The 18,150-nt window shown below is 51.2% G+C and overlaps 1 protein-coding gene across 2 annotated transcripts; it reads right to left on the reverse strand.

Annotated features, from left to right (window-relative positions):
- Nucleotides 1-2,322: 2,322 nt before the first annotated feature.
- tmem200b (transmembrane protein 200B) lies at nt 2,323-17,011 on the reverse strand. Of its 2 annotated transcripts, none has more exons than XM_024440835.2 (2): nt 16,889-17,011; nt 2,323-4,753 (listed from the first exon to the last, which is right to left on the reverse strand). In XM_024440835.2, exon 2 carries the CDS (start codon nt 4,719-4,721, stop codon nt 3,369-3,371), a length of 1,353 nt encoding a protein of 450 aa, XP_024296603.1. In that variant the 5' UTR covers nt 4,722-4,753; nt 16,889-17,011; the 3' UTR covers nt 2,323-3,368. The 2 variants fall into 2 exon arrangements, with proteins under 2 accessions (XP_024296603.1, XP_024296602.1); XM_024440834.2 differs by having other exon boundaries at nt 16,562-16,978.
- Between the last annotated feature and the right edge of the window lie 1,139 nt (nt 17,012-18,150).

An 18,150-nucleotide genomic window follows, 5' to 3' on the forward strand; every position in this document is an offset into this window, starting at 1 on the left:
TATGGACGGTTTGCAATATTCTCACTGGCATTGAACCGAATGTAAATTCTTCCAACTGGACTGACAGACAGTTTAGCAGATAGAAATGTGGAATGTGGCCTAGCACAATGTGGGCCAGCACAATGTGGCCCAGCACAAAGTGGGCCAGCACAAAGTGGGCCAGCACAAAGTGGGCCAGCACAATGTGGGCCAGCACAATGTGGGCCAGCACAAAGTGGGCCAGCACAATGTGGGCCAGCACAAAGTGGGCCAGCACAATGTGGCCCAGCACAATGTGGGCCAGCACAATGGCTTGTTGGTGGTGTAATCACCGTGCCCCCCTAACCCCTCCCACATTATGTCATCCTCCACCTAGTTGTGATTTTGGCAGGAGAAGGCTCTGGGTCTTGCCTGCTGGCTTTATGAGCTGTTAGAGTCGCAGAAGCCATCTTGTAAACAGCCAATTAAATGAGAAGAGATCACGAGAGACTGCATACCTACCCGGAAGGAACCATCAAATCTAATAAGGGGAGAAAAAGTTGGCCTGGGAGAGAGGCTCTGCTGAGGATAATTACAGCTGGGGAATTTCTCCTCCCCCCTCAGGAGGACTGCTCCAACACGAGGCTGTGATGTGGGGACAGATCTGATCTACACAGACACACAGAGGAACTTGTGGTTTTGTAGATGTACTGTAGGTGAGTGTTATCTAATTCAAGGTCATAGGATGTCCTCTGTCGAAGTCTTTAGCATAGATTAGAATAATAGTAGTGGAGAAAGTAGATAGGAAAGTGCTTGTGATACGAGAGATTCCAAAATTCTGTTCAGACTTCCATTTTGTTCCATTTGAATGCCTTGTGTCGTGGTAAACCCATGCTGGTTGGCTCTGGTGACAACTAGGAGGCTCATTGGTTCACATCCCAGCAGAACGTCCTCAAGCTGGGAGGAACAATGAGACGCGAAGCCCCTGTCGAGTGAGGAATAGGGTCATCAGTTTGGCACACAAATAATGATCCCATATAAATACCCCATCGGAAGGTTGTAACCTTGCCAAGGTGAACCAATGAAACCACTGACAACACAAGGAAGTGTTTTCGTTGTTGTTGCTTTGCCTTATATTTGTAACACAGACATGGTATGTGAGTCTACGGGGTCAGACACAGACAATAATTGTTCTGTCAGACCTACTGATATTGCTTGGTAATACATTTAGAACACAAATTGTCACACTGACATGGCACACAAAACAGGCAACACTGACGAGAGAGAGAGAGAGAGAGAGAGACAGGGAGGGAGACAGAGCGAGAGACAGAGCGAGAGACAGAGAGAGAGACAGAGAGAGAGAGAGAGAGAGAGAGACAGAGAGACAGAGAGAGAGAGAGACAGAGAGACTGTGGCATTGAAAATACAATGGAGCCTTCTCTCCACATCAGCCTGTGTGTGTGTGTGTGTGTGTGTGTGGTGTGTGTGTGTGTCTTGTCCTAAGGGAACCAGACATGTCTTAATCACGTAGCCCCACAGACCCCAACTGCATGCTAAAACATTGATAATTTCATTCCACTAAATCAAACAGACTGAGACAGTGCTGTCCTCCATTCCCTCACCTCTATTGGACGAAGAAAGGGGTGACCCCTCCTCGTAAACATTAGGTCCGCGTCCCAAATGGAACCCTAGTCCTTATACAGAACACTACATAGGGAATAGGGTGTCATTTGGGACGAACACAAAATGCACTCTGAGAAAGAAGCAGTGAGAGAATCAACAGGCCGGTAGACAGGAGGGAGGGCTTTCTCCTCACCGCTGATTCCCACTGGTGAATTACCTGGGGATGCATCTCAAACAGCACCCTATTCCCTATGCCAGGACTCCCCAACCCTATTCCCTATGCCAGGACTCCCCAACCCTATTCCCTATGCCAGGACTCCCCAACCCTATTCCCTATGCCAGGACTCCCCAACCCTATTCCCTATGCCAGGACTCCCCAACCCTGTTCCTGGAGACATACCCTCTTGCAGTGAAATCCTACTGGAGGGTACTCCAGTAACAGGGTTAGAGTTAAAACCTACTGGAGGGTATCTCTCCAGGAACAGGGTTGGAGTTAAAACCTACTGGAGGGTATCTCTCCAGGAACAGGGTTGGAGTTAAAACCTACAGGACGGTATCTCTCCAGGAACAGGGTTGGAGTTAAAATCTACAGGACGGTATCTCTCCAGGAACAGGGTTGGAGTTAAAACCTACTGGAGGGTAACTCTCTAGGAACAGGGTTGGAGTTAAAACCTACAGGACAGTAACTCTCTAGGAACAGGGTTGGAGAGCCCTGCCCTATACAGACCACTACTTTTGACCAGAGCCCTATGAATGCAGGTCAAGAGTAGTGCACTATATAGGGAATAGGGTGTAATTTGGGACACACACTTGGTAATAACCAGGAGAAGGACAGCAAACGGACAACATAGTACGTGAAGGGATTTATTACCCATTCATAAGCCCTACACAACCCATTCATAAGCCCTACATAACCCATTCATAAGCCCTACATAACCCATTCATAAGCCCTACGTAATACTTAATCAATGCTTATGTACTGCTTATGAATGTGTAATGAAGTCTTTATGAAGGTAACCTTCAAATAAAGTGTTATCAACCAATCATTAACTATGTGTTTATCTGATCCACAGCCAATTAAAGCATTATTCTGCATAACTATGTAGATGTAGATTACACATGACATCTCTATCATCATGCACTTGTTTTGGTCTATGGAACAGGTGTTTTATTGTACTCGCTGTTATCAGAAGCACATCTGAGGCTCGCCGACAGATTTGAGTAGTTTGGTTTTTAAATAGATTACACAGTGAAGACAGTCCCTCGTTAGAATGCGTTTTCCACCTCCCACATTCGGATGTGCTTGTTGTGTCCTGGAAACAAGCAATGCCTTGGCAATGAAAGACAAATTGATTCCTTCAGTGTTGCCAAGTGTCAAGCATAACTGCCACCCAATAAAAAGACTGGGAAATGTCTCCAACTTATCTTTGACAGTATGGAGTATTGTTCCCCTCTTAAAACAAACTGCCAAACTGATCCCATTGGTCTGCAGTCCTCCAACACTTGTGTTTATATATCCACGTCATGGGAAATCCGAGAAACAAGGTTTCTAAAAGGTTTGTATCTTCAGATTTGGAAGCTGCTCGACACTGTGGAGAGGAATTCGGTGCCGTACATTAAAAGGGTTTCTCGGTTTCAGGAGTCAGTGAAAACAGTGGACAATTATAATCCACTGGAAAAAGCTCCTACTCCTGGTCGTCGATATATCAGCATCCATGAGGATCTTTCTTTATAAGCTGCTTTTAAAAAACAGACAGAGGACTCTGATATGGGGCCCTTACTGGGTCTCATTGGAAAGGCCCTGAGCCGAAACTCTTATCCCACTGAGAACACTGCTGCTCCAACTGGTCTAGCAGTCTGTCCACCGAGTCCTCCTTATTGTCCAGCTTCAGGTACCTGCGGGCACAGCCCAGGTCTAACCGGGGCCAGCTGCGATGCTTCTGTTCCTCTACGGGGGCGAGCTCCGGGGTCTCCACACATCCAACCATGTTCACACACACGTCCAAGCTGCGCTCCCTCCGCGTGGGCTTGTGCTGCACTATCTGTGGGTCTGCCCCAGGTCCCCCGGGTCGCATGGCCCCTTCCTGTAGACGTATTACAGTCTGGGGCCCATGGGGGCCTGGATTAGTCCTGTAGCTAAGACTGTAGGAGCGCCTGGGAAGCATGGCTGTGACCTCCGACCTCTCCCAGTCGTCCCCTCCCAGAGTGGACATGGAGCTGGCTGACACCAGACAGTTGTGGAGCTTAAAGAGGTGAGCGGGCTGGGGGTCTGGGCTGGAGCCCCCTACGCCTGGCTCACCACCGCCCCACAGCGTGTTGAAGTCCATCTTGCTGGAGTTGCAGGAGTTGGAGTGGGAGGAGTGGAGGGAAGGGGTGGAGGCTGACTCCTGGTGGTGTAGAGCCTCCGTCTGTACGGTGGCCTGCTGGTACGTATAGTCAGCCCTCTCCTCCTCTCTGCTGTCTCTGGTCGTCTGCAGCAGGGGCTCTGAGCTGGCCAGCTGCTGCAGACAGAGGATGTTAAGGTGGGTGGCAGGCAGACTGCTCACCCACTGGTAGTGTCTGGCCATGGAGTTGGCTGCTGACATGTCTGAGAGGTCGGCCGAGGGCACGGCCGCCGACACCGAACAGATGACGCTCTGCATCTGGGCCAGCAGCATCTGGGTCTCTCTGTCGCGGTTCTCGTACAGCACCGTATTGGCACAGATGAGGATGAACAGCCCCACGCCCATGATGACTGGTCCCAGGAGCTTCATCCGCTCACTGTGGATCAGACTGGCTGTGGTCAGGAGTCTCTTAGCCCCCAGGTTCCAACCGGATGACTGGGGCTCAGAGACACCCTTACCTCTACCTCCTGCTGCTCTGTCCACAGAACCAGAGCCTTGTTGTCCAAGCCCAAGGAGCTGTGATGATCGGTGGGACCGGTAGGGCCAGTACCCAGCCACTGCCAGAGCCGTGCCCACCACCACCACAATGACCCCCAGCACAAGGAAGGCTCCTGGCACAGAGCGGATCCGCAGCTTGCCTTGGATCAGGCCATCCTTCTTCTTCCGGCCCCGCAGGCTGAAACCAGACATCCGTTGGCGTGGGGAAGGAGAGCTTGGCGTTGGGCCCCCGGGGGCCCCGGCCTTCTGGGTCTTCATGGTGCGACTCGGTCCAGCGCCCTATCGGAACACTGTGGAAGAACAGCAGGTTAATAGAAGAGACTACTAATGTGGCTTCTGCTTCCTGTATAGTTTTATACTGTTGTTGATATTGTTCACCTCTCTCCCTCCCTCTCCCTCCCTCCCAACCACCCTCCCTCTCAGCCTCCCTCCCTCTCACCCACTCCCTCCCTCCCACCCACTCCCTCCCTCCCTCCCACTCACCCTCTCCCTCCCTCCCCTCACCCTCTCCCTCCCTCCCACTCACCCTCTCCCTCCCTCCCCCTCCCTCCCCCCTCCCTCCCTCCCTCCCACTCCCTCCCTCCCTCCCTCCCACCCACTCCCTCCCTCCCCCCTCCCACTCCCTCCCCTCCCTCCCTCTCCCTCCCTCCCTCCCTCCCTCCCACCCACCCACCCCCCCCTCCCTCCCTCCCTCCCCCCCCCTCCTCCCACCCACCCTCCCTCCCTCCCACCCACTCCCTCCCTCCCTCCCTCCCACCCACCCACCCACCCACCCTCCCTCCCTCCCTCCCTCCCTCCCTCCACCCACCCACCCACCCACCCACCCTCCCTCTCACCCACTCTCCCTCCCTCCCTCCCTCCCACCCACCCACCCACCCACCCACCCTCCCTCTCACCCACTCTCCCTCCCCCTCCCACCCACCCACCCACCCACCCTCCCTCTCACCCACTCTCCCTCCCTCCCTCCCACCCACCCACCCACCCACCCACCCTCCCTCTCACCCACCCACCCACCCTCCCTCTCACCCACTCTCCCACCCTCCCTCTCTCCCACCCCCACTCTCCCTCCCACCCACCCACCCACCCACCCTCCCTCTCACCCACTCTCCCTCCCTCCCTCTCCCACCCACCCACTCTCCCTCCCACCCACCCACCCACCCACCCTCCCTCTCACCCACTCCCTCCCTCCCTCTCCCACCCACCCACTCTCCCTCCCACCCACCCACCCACCCACCCTCCCTCTCACCCACTCTCCCTCCCTCCCTCCCTCCCACCCACCCACCCACCCACCCTCCCTCTCACCCACCCTCCCTCCCTCTCACCCCCACTCTCCCTCCCACCCACCCACCCACCCACCCTCCCTCTCACCCACCCTCCCTCCCTCTCCCACCCACTCTCCCTCCCCCACCCACCCACCCACCCTCCCCTCACCCACTCTCCCTCCCTCCCTCCCTCCCACCCACCCACCCACCCACCCTCCCTCTCTCTCACCCACCCTCCCTCCCTCTCACCCACTCTCCCTCCCTCCCACCCACCCACCCACCCACCCACCCTCCCTCTCCCACCCTCCCTCCCCACCCACCCACCCTCCCTCCACCCACCCTCCCTCTCACCCACTCTCCCTCCCTCTCCCACCCACCCTCCCTCCCACCCCCCCTCACCCACCCTCCCTCTCACCCACTCTCCCTCCCTCTCCCTCCCTCCCTCCCACCCACCCACCCACCCACCCTCCCTCTCACCCCTCTCCCTCCCTCTCACCCACTCTCCCTCCCTCCCACCCACCCTCCCCCACCCACCCTCCCTCTCACCCACCCTCCCTCTCACCCCTCCCTCTCACCCACTCTCCCTCCCTCCCACCCACCCTCCCTCTCACCCACCCTCCCTCTCACCCACTCTCCCTCCCTCTCACCCACTCCCTCCCTCCCACCCACCCTCCCTCTCACCCACCCTCCCTCTCACCCACTCTCCCCCACCCACTCTCCCTCTCACCCACCCACCCACCCACCCTCCCTCTCACCCCTCTCCCTCCTCCCTCCCTCCCTCCCTCCCTCCCACCCACCCACCCACCCACCCACCCACCCTCCCTCTCACCCACTCTCCCTCCCTCCCACCCACCCACCCTCCCACCCACCCCCACCCTCCCACCCACCCACCCACCCACCCACCCACCCTCCCACCCACCCCTCTCCCTCCCACCCACCCACCCACCCACCCTCCCTCTCACCCACTCTCCCCCTCTCCCTCCCACCCTCCCTCCCACCCACCCTCCCCCACCCACCCTCCCCACCCACCCTCCCTCTCACCCACTCTCCCTCCCACCCACCCTCCCACCCACCCACCCTCCCCCCACCCACCCTCCCTCTCACCCACTCTCCCTCCCTCCCACCCACCCTCCCTCCCACCCACCCACCCTCCCTCTCACCCACTCCCTCCCTCCTCCCCTCCCTCCCTCCCACCCACCCACCCACCCTCCCTCTCACCCACTCTCCCTCCCCCACCCCCCCCCCTCCCACCCACCCTCCCCTCACCCACCCTCCCTCACCCACTCTCCCTCCCCCACCCACTCCCCTCCCTCCCACCCACCCTCCCTCCCACCCACCCTCCCTCTCACCCACTCTCCTCCCCCACCCACCCTCCCTCCCACCCACCCTCCCCTCACCCACCCACCCACCCACTCTCCCTCTCACCCACTCTCCCTCTCACCCACCCACCCACCCACCCTCCCTCTCACCCACTCCCTCCCTCCCTCCCTCCCTCCCACCCACCCACCCACCCTCCCTCTCACCCACTCTCCCTCCCTCCCACCCACCCACCCACCCACCCACCCACCCACCCACCCTCCCTCTCACCCACCTCCCTCCCACCCACCCACCCTCCCACCCACCCACCCACCCACCCTCCCTCTCACCCACTCCCTCCCACCCACCCACCCACCCACCCCTCACCCACTCTCCCTCCCTCTCACCCACCCACCCACCCTCCCACCCACCCACCCACCCTCCCACCCACCCACCCTCCCTCTCACCCACTCTCCCTCCCACCCACTCTCCCTCCCTCTCACCCACCCACCCACCCACCCACCCTCCCACCCACCCACCCACCCACCCACCCACCCACCCTCCCTCTCACCCACTCTCCCTCCCACCCACTCTCCCTCCCACCCTCCCTCTCACCCACTCTCCCTCCCACCCACTCTCCCTCCCCTCACCCACCCACCCACCACCCACCCACCCACCCACCCACCCACCCACCCTCCCTCTCACCCACTCTCCCTCCCACCCACTCTCCCTCCCTCCCACCCACCCACCCTCCCACCCACCCACCCTCCCTCTCACCCACTCTCCCTCCCACCCACTCTCCCTCCCTCCCACCCACCCACCCACCCACCCACCCTCCCTCTCACCCACTCTCCTCCCACCCACCCACCCTCCCTCTCACCCACTCTCCCTCCCTCCCTCCCACCCACCCACCCACCCACCCACCCTCCCTCTCACCCACTCTCCCTCCCTCCCACCCACCCACCCACCCACCCACCCACCCTCCCTCTCACCCACTCTCCCTCCCACCCACCCACCCTCCCACCCACCCACCCACCCACCCTCCCTCTCACCCACTCTCCCTCCCACCCACCCACCCACCCACCCACCCTCTCACCCACTCTCCCTCCCTCTCACCCACCCACCCACCCTCCCACCCACCCACCCACCCTCCCACCCACCCTCCCTCTCACCCACTCTCCCTCCCACCCACTCTCCCTCCCTCTCACCCACCCACCCACCCACCCACCCTCCCACCCACCCACCCACCCACCCACCCTCCCACCCACCCACCCTCCCTCTCACCCACTCTCCCTCCCACCCACTCTCCCTCCCACCCTCCCTCTCACCCACTCTCCCTCCCACCCACTCTCCCTCCCTCTCACCCACCCACCCTCCCACCCACCCACCCACCCACCCTCCCACCCACCCACCCTCCCTCTCACCCACTCTCCCTCCCACCCACTCTCCCTCCCTCCCTCCCACCCACCCACCCACCCACCCTCCCTCTCACCCACTCTCCCTCCCACCCACCCACCCACCCTCTCACCCACTCTCCCTCCCTCCCTCCCACCCACCCACCCACCCTCCCTCTCACCCACCCTCCCTCTCACCCACCCTCCCTCTCACCCACTCTCCCTCCCTCTCCCTCCCATCCATTCTTTCTTTGTACTTTGTTTTGTTTCTGTTTTTAATGTAAGGTGTGTTGTGACCCCATGTTAAATGCACTTTAAATGAACTTAGACTTGACACTGCGGAAACTGCACTGTATCCTGTAAACAATGAACTCCTTATCCTCGTAGAGACGATGATCGTAGGTTCTGTTCTCACTTTCATACTGTGGAAACTTTGTTGCTCTATTGTTCTACTGTAAAAACAGCTTCTCAGGTTTTTTGATATTGTCACACAACCAAATGTTTCCCTGTTGAAATACTTTGTTCAAAATGTTTTATTTAAGAGGGAGATAATAAAAGGTATTTCGTTAATGTTTTTATTCCTTTGGAGATTAACAGATTTATTACCATGTTTTGCATCACAGCAACCTTATTTTTTCTTCATTGTAATCTTCCACAGAAAATCATTAAAGTTAGTTAACTATTTTTAACAAACCGTTCCAAACCTTTCATGTCGTTGGCGAGCTTGTAAATTGTAAAGGTACAAACAAAACCCGGGGAAAACACTCTCTCACGTGGCGTTCTACTTGAGTGCACACATGACCATGAACAAGGTGAAACAGCTTAAAACGCTTCAGCTGCAATTAAGCTGCTAAGCAACAATTATTTTAAAACCTAGTGTCTCTAGTACCAAGATGATCTGATAACACTCAAAACACATGAAAGTCAAGTACATTTTTAAAACGTTGATTCCTTGGGCCTCCCGAGTGGAGCAGTGGTCTAAGGTACTGCATCGCAGAGCTAGAGGAGTCACAACAGACCTTAGTGGAGCTGCAGTCTAAGGTACTGCATCGCAGAGCTAGAGGAGTCACCACAGACCTTAGTGGAGCTGCAGTCTAAGGTACTGCATCGCAGAGCTAGAGCAGTCACTACAGACCTGGGTTCGATCCCGGGCTGTATGACAACCAGATGTGATCGGGAGTCCCATAGGGCGGCGCACAACTGGACCAGCGTAGGGGAGGGTTTGGCCCAGCGTTGTCCAGGTTAGGGGAGGGTTTGGCCCAGCGTCGTCCGGGTTAGGGGAGGGTTTGGCCCAGCGTCATCCGGGTTAGGGGAGGGTTTGGCCCAGCGTCATCCGGGTTAGGGGAGGGTTTGGCCCAGCGTTGTCCGGGTTAGGGGAGGGTTTGGCCGGGGGGGCTTTACTTGGCTCTTCGTGCTCTAGCGACTCCTTGTGGCGAGCCGGTCGCCTGTAGGCTGACCTCAGTCCGTCAGGTGAACGGTGTTGCCTCAGACACATTAATGCGGCTGGCTTCCGGGTTAAGAGGGCGGGTGTTAAGAAGCATGATTTGGCGGGTCATGTTTCGGGGAACGCATGGCTCGACCTTCGCCTCCCGAGCCCGTTGGGGAGTTGCAGCGATGAGACCAGATCGAAATTGTGGAGAAAAAAGGGGGTAAAATACCAACAAAAATAAGAAAAACGTTAATTCCTTTGTCACATAATCAACATGTCCTGTTCATTTAACAAAAAATCTTAGTTTCTTCAGACCAGAGCCCTGTACAGTGAATAGAGAGCAATAGTAATGGCTCTTTTGTAGGCACCAACTCCTTTTTGTAGGCACCAACTCCTTATTGTAGGCACCAACTCCTTATTGTAGGCACCAACTCCTTATTGTAGGCACCAACTCCTTTTTGTAGGCACCAACTCCTTTTTGTAGGCACCAACTCCTTTTGTAGGCACCAACTCCTTATTGTAGGCACCAACTCCTTTTGTAGGCACCAACTCCTTTTGTAGGCACCAACTCCTTTTTGTCGGCACCAACTCCTTTTGTCGGCACCAACTCCTTTTGTCAACTCCTTTTGTAGGCACCAACTCCTTTTGTAGGCACCAACTCCTTTTTGTCGGCACCAACTCCTTTTTGTCGGCACCAACTAATTTTTGTCGGCACCAACTCCTTTTTGTAGGCACCAACTCCTTCATGGTTCATTGGACAAAGCCTATGGGAAATGAAAATAGAGTCTTTGTGGGGTTTTTGGGATAAACGCCGAAAATTAGATCTTATACGTTTTGTTTTATGAGATCATCTTCATCAGCTAACGTCACTTTTTGTGAATTTTGAGGCATTTTTGTCATTAAAAAAACAACAACACAAAAAGACTTCATTGTCCATAAAAGTCATGTTACGTGACTGATATGGTCTCATAGAACAAAACGTATAAGATTTCCTAAGCCCGTGTTAACCTCAGACCTTATTTTCTAAGTTTATCCCAAAAACCCCATTCTTTCCTCATTCCATTTCCCCATAGGAATGGCTAAACAAACCAGAGGTAACTCCTTTCCATTTTTTTTTTTTTAGGACAGCAAGCAAACGCGCTTTATAGGGTGTCGTTTGGACTCACTGTGGCCAGATAACACAGAGAAAAACAGCAACGATGGACTGAAATGGTGGAACTGGCACATGGTGAAGACATGTCTTTTCCACTGTTAGGTAAATATTCATACACAGAGACAGACGGGGGCCACGGGGCCACATCCTTTGGCTTGAGTTCATCAAAGCACTTTAGATATGGTTTAGAATGAATGATGAAACCCGGCACAACTTCATAGGCTCCGTACTGGTCTCCCAAAGGACTTCTTTAGTCATAAACTATATGTAAATGAAGTGGCAGAGTCTGGTAGCAGCAGTTGTGATGTGTGTGTAGCATGAATGTGTATGTGTGTGTGTGTGTAGCATGAATGTGTATGTGTAGCATGAATGTATGTGTGTGTGTGTGTGTGTGTGTGTGTGTGTGTGTGTGTGTGTAGCATTAATGTGTATGTGTGTGTGTGTAGCATGAATGTGTATGTGTATATGTGTGTGTAGCATGAATGTGTATGTGTAGCATGAATGTGTGTGTGTGTGTGTGTAGCATGAATGTGTATGTGTGTGTGTGTAGCATGAATGTGTATGTGTGTGTGTGTAGCATGAATGTGTGTGTGTGTGTGTAGCATGAATGTGTATGTGTGTGTGTGGCATGAATGTGTATGTGTGTGTGTGGCATGAATGTGTATGTGTGTGTGTGTGTGTAGCATGAATGTGTATGTGTGTGTGTAGCATGAATGTGTATGTGTGTGTGTGTGTGTAGCATGAATGTGTATGTGTGTGTGTAGCATGAATGTGTATGTGTGTGTGTGTGTGTAGCATGAATGTGTATGTGTGTGTGTAGCATGAATGTGTATGTGTGTGTGTGGCATGAATGTGTATGTGTGTGTGTGGCATGAATGTGTATGTGTGTGTGTGTGTGTAGCATGAATGTGTATGTGTGTGTGTAGCATGAATGTGTATGTGTGTGTGTGTTTAGCATGAATGTGTATGTGTGTGTGTGTTTAGCATGAATGTGTATGTGTGTGTGTTTAGCATGAAATGTGTATGAATGTGTGTGTGTGTGTAGCATGAATGTGTATGTGTGTGTGTGTGTGTAGCATGAATGTGTAATGTAGCATGAATGTGTGTGTGTGTGTTTAGCATGAATGTGTATGTGTGTGTGTGGCATGAATGTGTATGTGTGTGTGTAGCATGAATGTGTATGTGTGTGTGTAGCATGAATGTGTATGTGTGTGTGTGTTTAGCATGAATGTGTATGTGTGTGTGTGGCATGAATGTGTATGTGTGTGTGTGGCATGAATGTGTGTGCGTGTGTGTAGCATGAATGTGTGTGTGTGTGTGTAGCATGCATATGTATGTGTGTGTGTCTGTGTATTTCCAGTTCAAGTGTTCAGCAGTCTGAAGGCTTTGTAGATAGAAACTGTCTCTGAGCCTGTTGGTATGAGACATCATGCTCCGATACTGTCTGTCTGACGGTAATGGAGAGAACAGCTCGTGGCTGGGATGTGTGGGGTCCTGATGCTGCGTGCTTTCCTCAGGCATCGTTATGATTAGAAGTCCTGGGTGGGTGGGAGCACGGTCCCAGTGATGTCCTGGGTGGGTGGGAGCACGGTCCCAGTGATGTCCTGGGCCATCTTCACCACCCACTGGAGGGCCTTGCGGTCGTGGAATGAATAATTCCCGTACCAGGCCGTGATGCAACCTGTCAGGGGACTCTCAATGGCGCAGTGGTAGTATTTGGAGAGGACCGGGGTGACATGCTGAATTTCTTCAGCCGCCTTAGGAAGTAGAGACGGTGTTGCGCCCTGTTGACAAGAGTGGTGGTATTGTCGGTACATGACAAGTCTTCTGTGATGTGGACACCGAGGAACTTAAAACTTGTGACTCTTTCTACTGCAGTCCCATTGATACGGAGTCTCAGAGCGAGGGTACTGGAGTCTTCAGAGCGAGGGTAGTCCCTACTGTGGCATGTAATTTACAACACTACTTTGAATCCCATCCTCATTTAGTTTGGCTTATTTGACCTCAGTGGAGACGCAGGGCTGGTTTTGACAGCCACTACATCCTAAATGGCACCCTAATGCACTATAAATGGAATAGGGTGCAATTTGGGACACAACAAAACAGCAATTCAGTTCAGTCAGAGATGTGGATCAGAATTCAGTTTTCAATTATCAATTTAGGCCCTGTGCACACTCAGATTGTACAACACATTTAGGCCCTGTACACACTCAGGATGTGCAACACATTTGACACAATAATTGTGATGCAACAGAGAGTTTGGTATGAACCAAGATGTCTACAAAATCATTGTTTCCACAATGTTTGTGTAGAGCCTAATATGTTTTTTGTGTAGAAAAACAACCATTGTGTAAAATGAGTTGAACTTGTGTCCAGACCAGAGAGTTACAGGTTCAAATGCCATCTGAGTGATCTGGATAGTTAAAGATGCACTATGCAGAAATCGCTCCACCATTTCCTGGTTGTTAAAATTCTAATAGTTCACCTAATTTTAGTTTATGTGACAAAACAAGCAAGTATAGTTTAGAGAACCATTGTACCATCTAAAACTCTGTGAAATATATTTTCCATAAGCAAAAATATTGTATTTTCAGCTGTTTGAAGCTGGTGTACAAAACCCAAAGTAAAAGACGCAAAAACAAAACATTAGGACGGGAATTGTAGAAATAGAGCACATAGAATAGCTCTACCGCTTCTTAGACGTGCGTTCAATGAGAATGACAGATCTATAACTAACATTTCTATGCGAGTTTGGTCTGGTTGCCCAAAAGTGTACATATAGCAGCTATAAAATCATGTACGGCTGCTAATTCCACTCTCACTGAGAATAGTTCCCTGGCTACCTGGAGCAAAAACAGTCACTCTAGTTGCCTGGCTACCTGGAGCAAAAACATTCCCTCTAGTTGCCTGGCTACCTGGAGCAAAAACATTCCCTCTAGTTACCTGGCTACCTGGAGCAAGAACATTCACTCTAGTTGCCTGGCTACCTGGAGCAAAAACATTCCTCTAGTTGCCTGGCTACCTGGAGCAAAAACAGTCACTCTAGTTGCCTGGCTAACTGGAGCAAAAACAGTCACTCTAGTTGCCTGGCTACCTGGAGCAAAAACATTCCCTCTAGTTGCCTGGCTACCTGGAGCAAAAACATTCCCTCTAGTTGCCTGGCTACCTGGAGCAAAAACATTCCCTCTAGTTGCCTGGCTACCTGGAGCAAAAACATTCCCTCTAGTTGCCTGGCTACCTGGAGCAAAAACAGTCACTCTAGTTGCCTGGCTACCTGGAGCAAGAACATTCCTCTATTTGCCTGGCTACCTGGAGCAAAAGCAGTCACTCTAGTTGCCTGGCTACCTGGAGCAAAAACAGTCACTCTAGTTGCCTGGCTACCTGGAGCAAAAACAGTCACTCTAGTTGCCTGGCTACCTGGAGCAAAAACAGTCACTCTAGTTGCCTGGCTACCTGGAGCAAAAGCATTCCCTCTAGTTGCCTGGCTACCTGGAGCAAAAACAGTCACTCTAGTTGCCTGGCTACCTAGAGCAAAAACATTCCCTCTAGTTGCCTGGCTACCAGGAGCAAGAACATTCCCTCTAGTTGCCTGGCTACCAGGAGCAAAAACATTCCCTCTAGTTGCCTGGCTACCTGGAGCAAAAACATTCCCTCTAGTTGCCTGGCTACCTGGAGCAAAAACATTCCCTCTAGTTACCTGGCTACCTGGAGCAAGAACATTCCCTCTATTTGCATGGCTACCTGGAGCAAGAACATTCCCTCTAGTTACCTGGCTACCTGGAGCAAGAACATTCCCTCTAGATGCCTGGCTACCTGGAGCAAGAACATTCCCTCTAGTTGCCTGGCTACCTGGAGCAATAACATTCCCTCTAGTTGCCTGGCTACCAGGAGCAAGAACATTCCCACTAGTTGCATGGCTACCTGGAGCAAGAACATTCCCTCTAGTTGCCTGGCTACCTGGAGCAAGAACATTCCCTCTAGTTGCCTGGCTACCTGGAGCAAGAACATTCCCACTAGTTACCTGGCTACCTGGAGCAAAAACATTCCCTCTAGTTGCCTGGCTACCTGGAGCAAGAACATTCCCTCTAGTTGCCTGGCTACCTGGAGCAAAAACATTCCCTCTAGTTGCCTGGCTACCTGGAGCAAGAACATTCCCTCTAGTTGCCTGGCTACCTGGAGCAAGAACATTCCCACTAGTTACCTGGCTACCTGGAGCAAGAACATTCCCTCTAGTTGCCTGGCTACCTGGAGCAAGAACATTCCCTCTAGTTGCCTGGCTACCTGGAGCAAAAACATTCCCTCTAGTTGCCTGGCTACCTGGAGCAAAAACATTCCCTCTTGTTGCCTGGCTGCCTGGAGCAAAAACATTCCCTCTTGTTGCCTGGCTACCTGGAGCAAAAACATTCCCTCTTGTTGCCTGGCTGCCTGGAGCAAGAACATTCCCTCTGCTCATATGGCCACTGATCATAAATGAGTGAGGCAAACCAGACCTCACCTTTCATTTGCTAGCTGTTTTTTCCACTCTCACTTTTAATGAGTCAGGAACAAGCAGTACTACATGACAGTGGAATAAACGTAATATTTTGTTTAAATTATATAAGAGATGTATTAAGTTATATAATTATCAGGTAAAGTGACTTTGGTCCCAAGACAGCCTCTTATAGCAGGGAGAGAATAAGAACGTACCTTTGACGGTCCACTCTCAAAATGTAAGTCACGTGAGCGTTTCTGCGTTTTTACTGTTTCTCTTAATTCCCCTCTTGGTAATCGACCAAACACTCAGGGCAATATTCTTCTACTGAATCCTGTTCCTAGGCATGTATGACGCACGGTAAATAATTATTTTGATGATTGCCAATCTCATTGACTATGCAAAAGAGGTCCACATACTATTTAGGAGTAGGTCCATGCGTCGTGCTTGCAATATCTTTCCGTTATTATATTAATTTTTTATCTGCACTGATTACCTTACAAATATTGCGTGCAAAACGCTATTATGCGCACTCCAAATGAACTATGTAATACTCGACTACTTTATCAATTAACTGTATAATAAATTGAGTACAATATACCTTGAAGACCCATATTGGGATCATATTACAGATATCCAACCCCCCTTGCAAATAACGGTTTTATATCGGTCGCGTCATAGCAGGCTACGGGGAAGAAAACGATGGAGCGCTGCTACATTCCTTCAGTCCATTGCCCAGTCTCATTGTGCACTGGTCAGGGTTTGCGGGGAAAAATGTAATCTTGTTTTTATTTCCTCTAAATTACAGATCAAATCTCCCAAATATCATTCAGCTGAAATAGGCTAATAGGTGAGGGGAAACCAGACAGGGACAGCTTCACTGATTGTCTTGAACTTCAGTAGGTGCACGGTGTCAAAATATAATATTTTCCTTCTGACCTACCAGAAAAGTCTACATTTAACGTGAATGTCTGAAGTTGGCGCTCTCCTCCAAAGATTCCGCAACACTGTAACAATAATCTTTCCACAACCAGTTGAGTGATGATAGCCTACTTTTGAATGTTTATACCGGGGAAAGTTATAGCCTACTTGCCTTTGACGCAGAATTCTTCGGTTATATTCATTGTCCCCCGACACATATCGATACAGTATCGTTTGGTTTGTTCTGTCATGTAGCCTTAGGATCTTGTCCGTGAAGAAGCAATTTAATTTGCCTATAATTTAAACCAAAACGGAAGGATCAAGGATGAGTGTGGTTCTGCTGCTCGCCGTCTCCTATAAACTCTCTCTTATTCAATACGTTTTCTAGATATCCTTGTCGTTCGTTACTGGGGAGAAAAAAATGCATTTTCAAAAGCATTAGCCAAAAATGACGCTACATGTGGCCGCCCTCCTCACAAGACAGACCGAACATTCCCACCTCTACTTTTCTTTGACGCTTCCATTCCTTCTCCAGCCGTGATGCTATGCGCACTGCACTTCCGTGGAAATGGAGCAGTGGAGCAGGCTGCTCTTGAAGGATTATTCCATATGCGCACTGTTGACTGACAGACCGACGATCTTAATCGTAGCCAACCATTAGAAGTGGTCTCAAAAATATTTAAATATGGAAGGCTAAACTCATTTATAATTGGTGGTCAAGTTGTTGTGCCTGGTAATTCGATCAGATAAATATGCCAATTTTAGTATGGCCCTACAACTTTTTGTAATGAACTTTAATTGCTGCAATTGATGTGATAATTGAAACCAAAACATTGGAAGGGAATATATTTTATTCCCGTGGTTACTCATTGCTAATTACCATTGCTAGTGAGGGCATTTCTGTTAGTATGAATACAGGACTGTCAAATTACTTCTGCCATCTTGTGGCTAAGCAGGGGCACATACCCCAAACCTTTATGGTCCACCATAGAGCCCCACCGTGGAGATGTCATAATACCCATAAAACCTAGAGGTCAAACAGGGAAATGGTTCCAATCGTTTTCCCACCATTCCATAGAGGATTTGAGAAACACTTAAAATAAGGGCTGTGTTTCATGTAGGCATACCCTGGCGTGATGTATTGATAACCATGTAAATCTCTCTCAGAGAAGGTGACTTTAATATATTAGTCTTTATTTACTCAGATTCAAAAATGCTAATTAGCATCAAAAGTAGACCATGCAAAACTACAAATCCCTGCACATCAGTTCTGACAAATTTGCTAACAGGTATTTTGTCAATTTTAAACTTGCGCCAGACAGTTCACAGAATTGTCCACTTAAAGAAATTGAGCCTATTTATTCATTACTACATTTTAGATAGTTAATCCAGAGATTCTTACCTTTGACTTGAGTCGGCAGTGGCATCCAGATCTTGGCATTTATAATTTATTAATGATAGTCACATTAGCATTTCATTTTTTTTTGTGGGGGGATAAATACAGGCAAATATGTTGAAGTCACCTCGTCCTAGAGAGATTTACACGGTTATAAAAACCGCCACGCCAAGTTAAAACTACATGAAACACAGCCCTTATTATAAGTGTTTCTAAATTCCCCCATGGGAACAATGAATGGTGGAAAAACAATTGGAACCATTTCCCTTAATGACCGCTAGGTGTTTTGGTATTATGACTCCAACTGTGGTACTCTATAAACAGACATTCTTGTTGCCCCTATAGTGGTGTAGAGTTTCTCTGGT

Source organism: Oncorhynchus tshawytscha, linkage group LG13 (genome assembly GCF_018296145.1).
Source record: "Oncorhynchus tshawytscha isolate Ot180627B linkage group LG13, Otsh_v2.0, whole genome shotgun sequence".
In the NCBI taxonomy this organism is placed as follows: Eukaryota; Metazoa; Chordata; class Actinopteri; order Salmoniformes; family Salmonidae; genus Oncorhynchus; species Oncorhynchus tshawytscha.

Bases quoted from the DNA above. Each gene is read 5' to 3' on its own strand.
- tmem200b (XM_024440835.2), bottom strand. From the start codon at position 4,721: ATGAAGACCCAGAAGGCCGGGGCCCCCGGGGGCCCAACGCCAAGCTCT.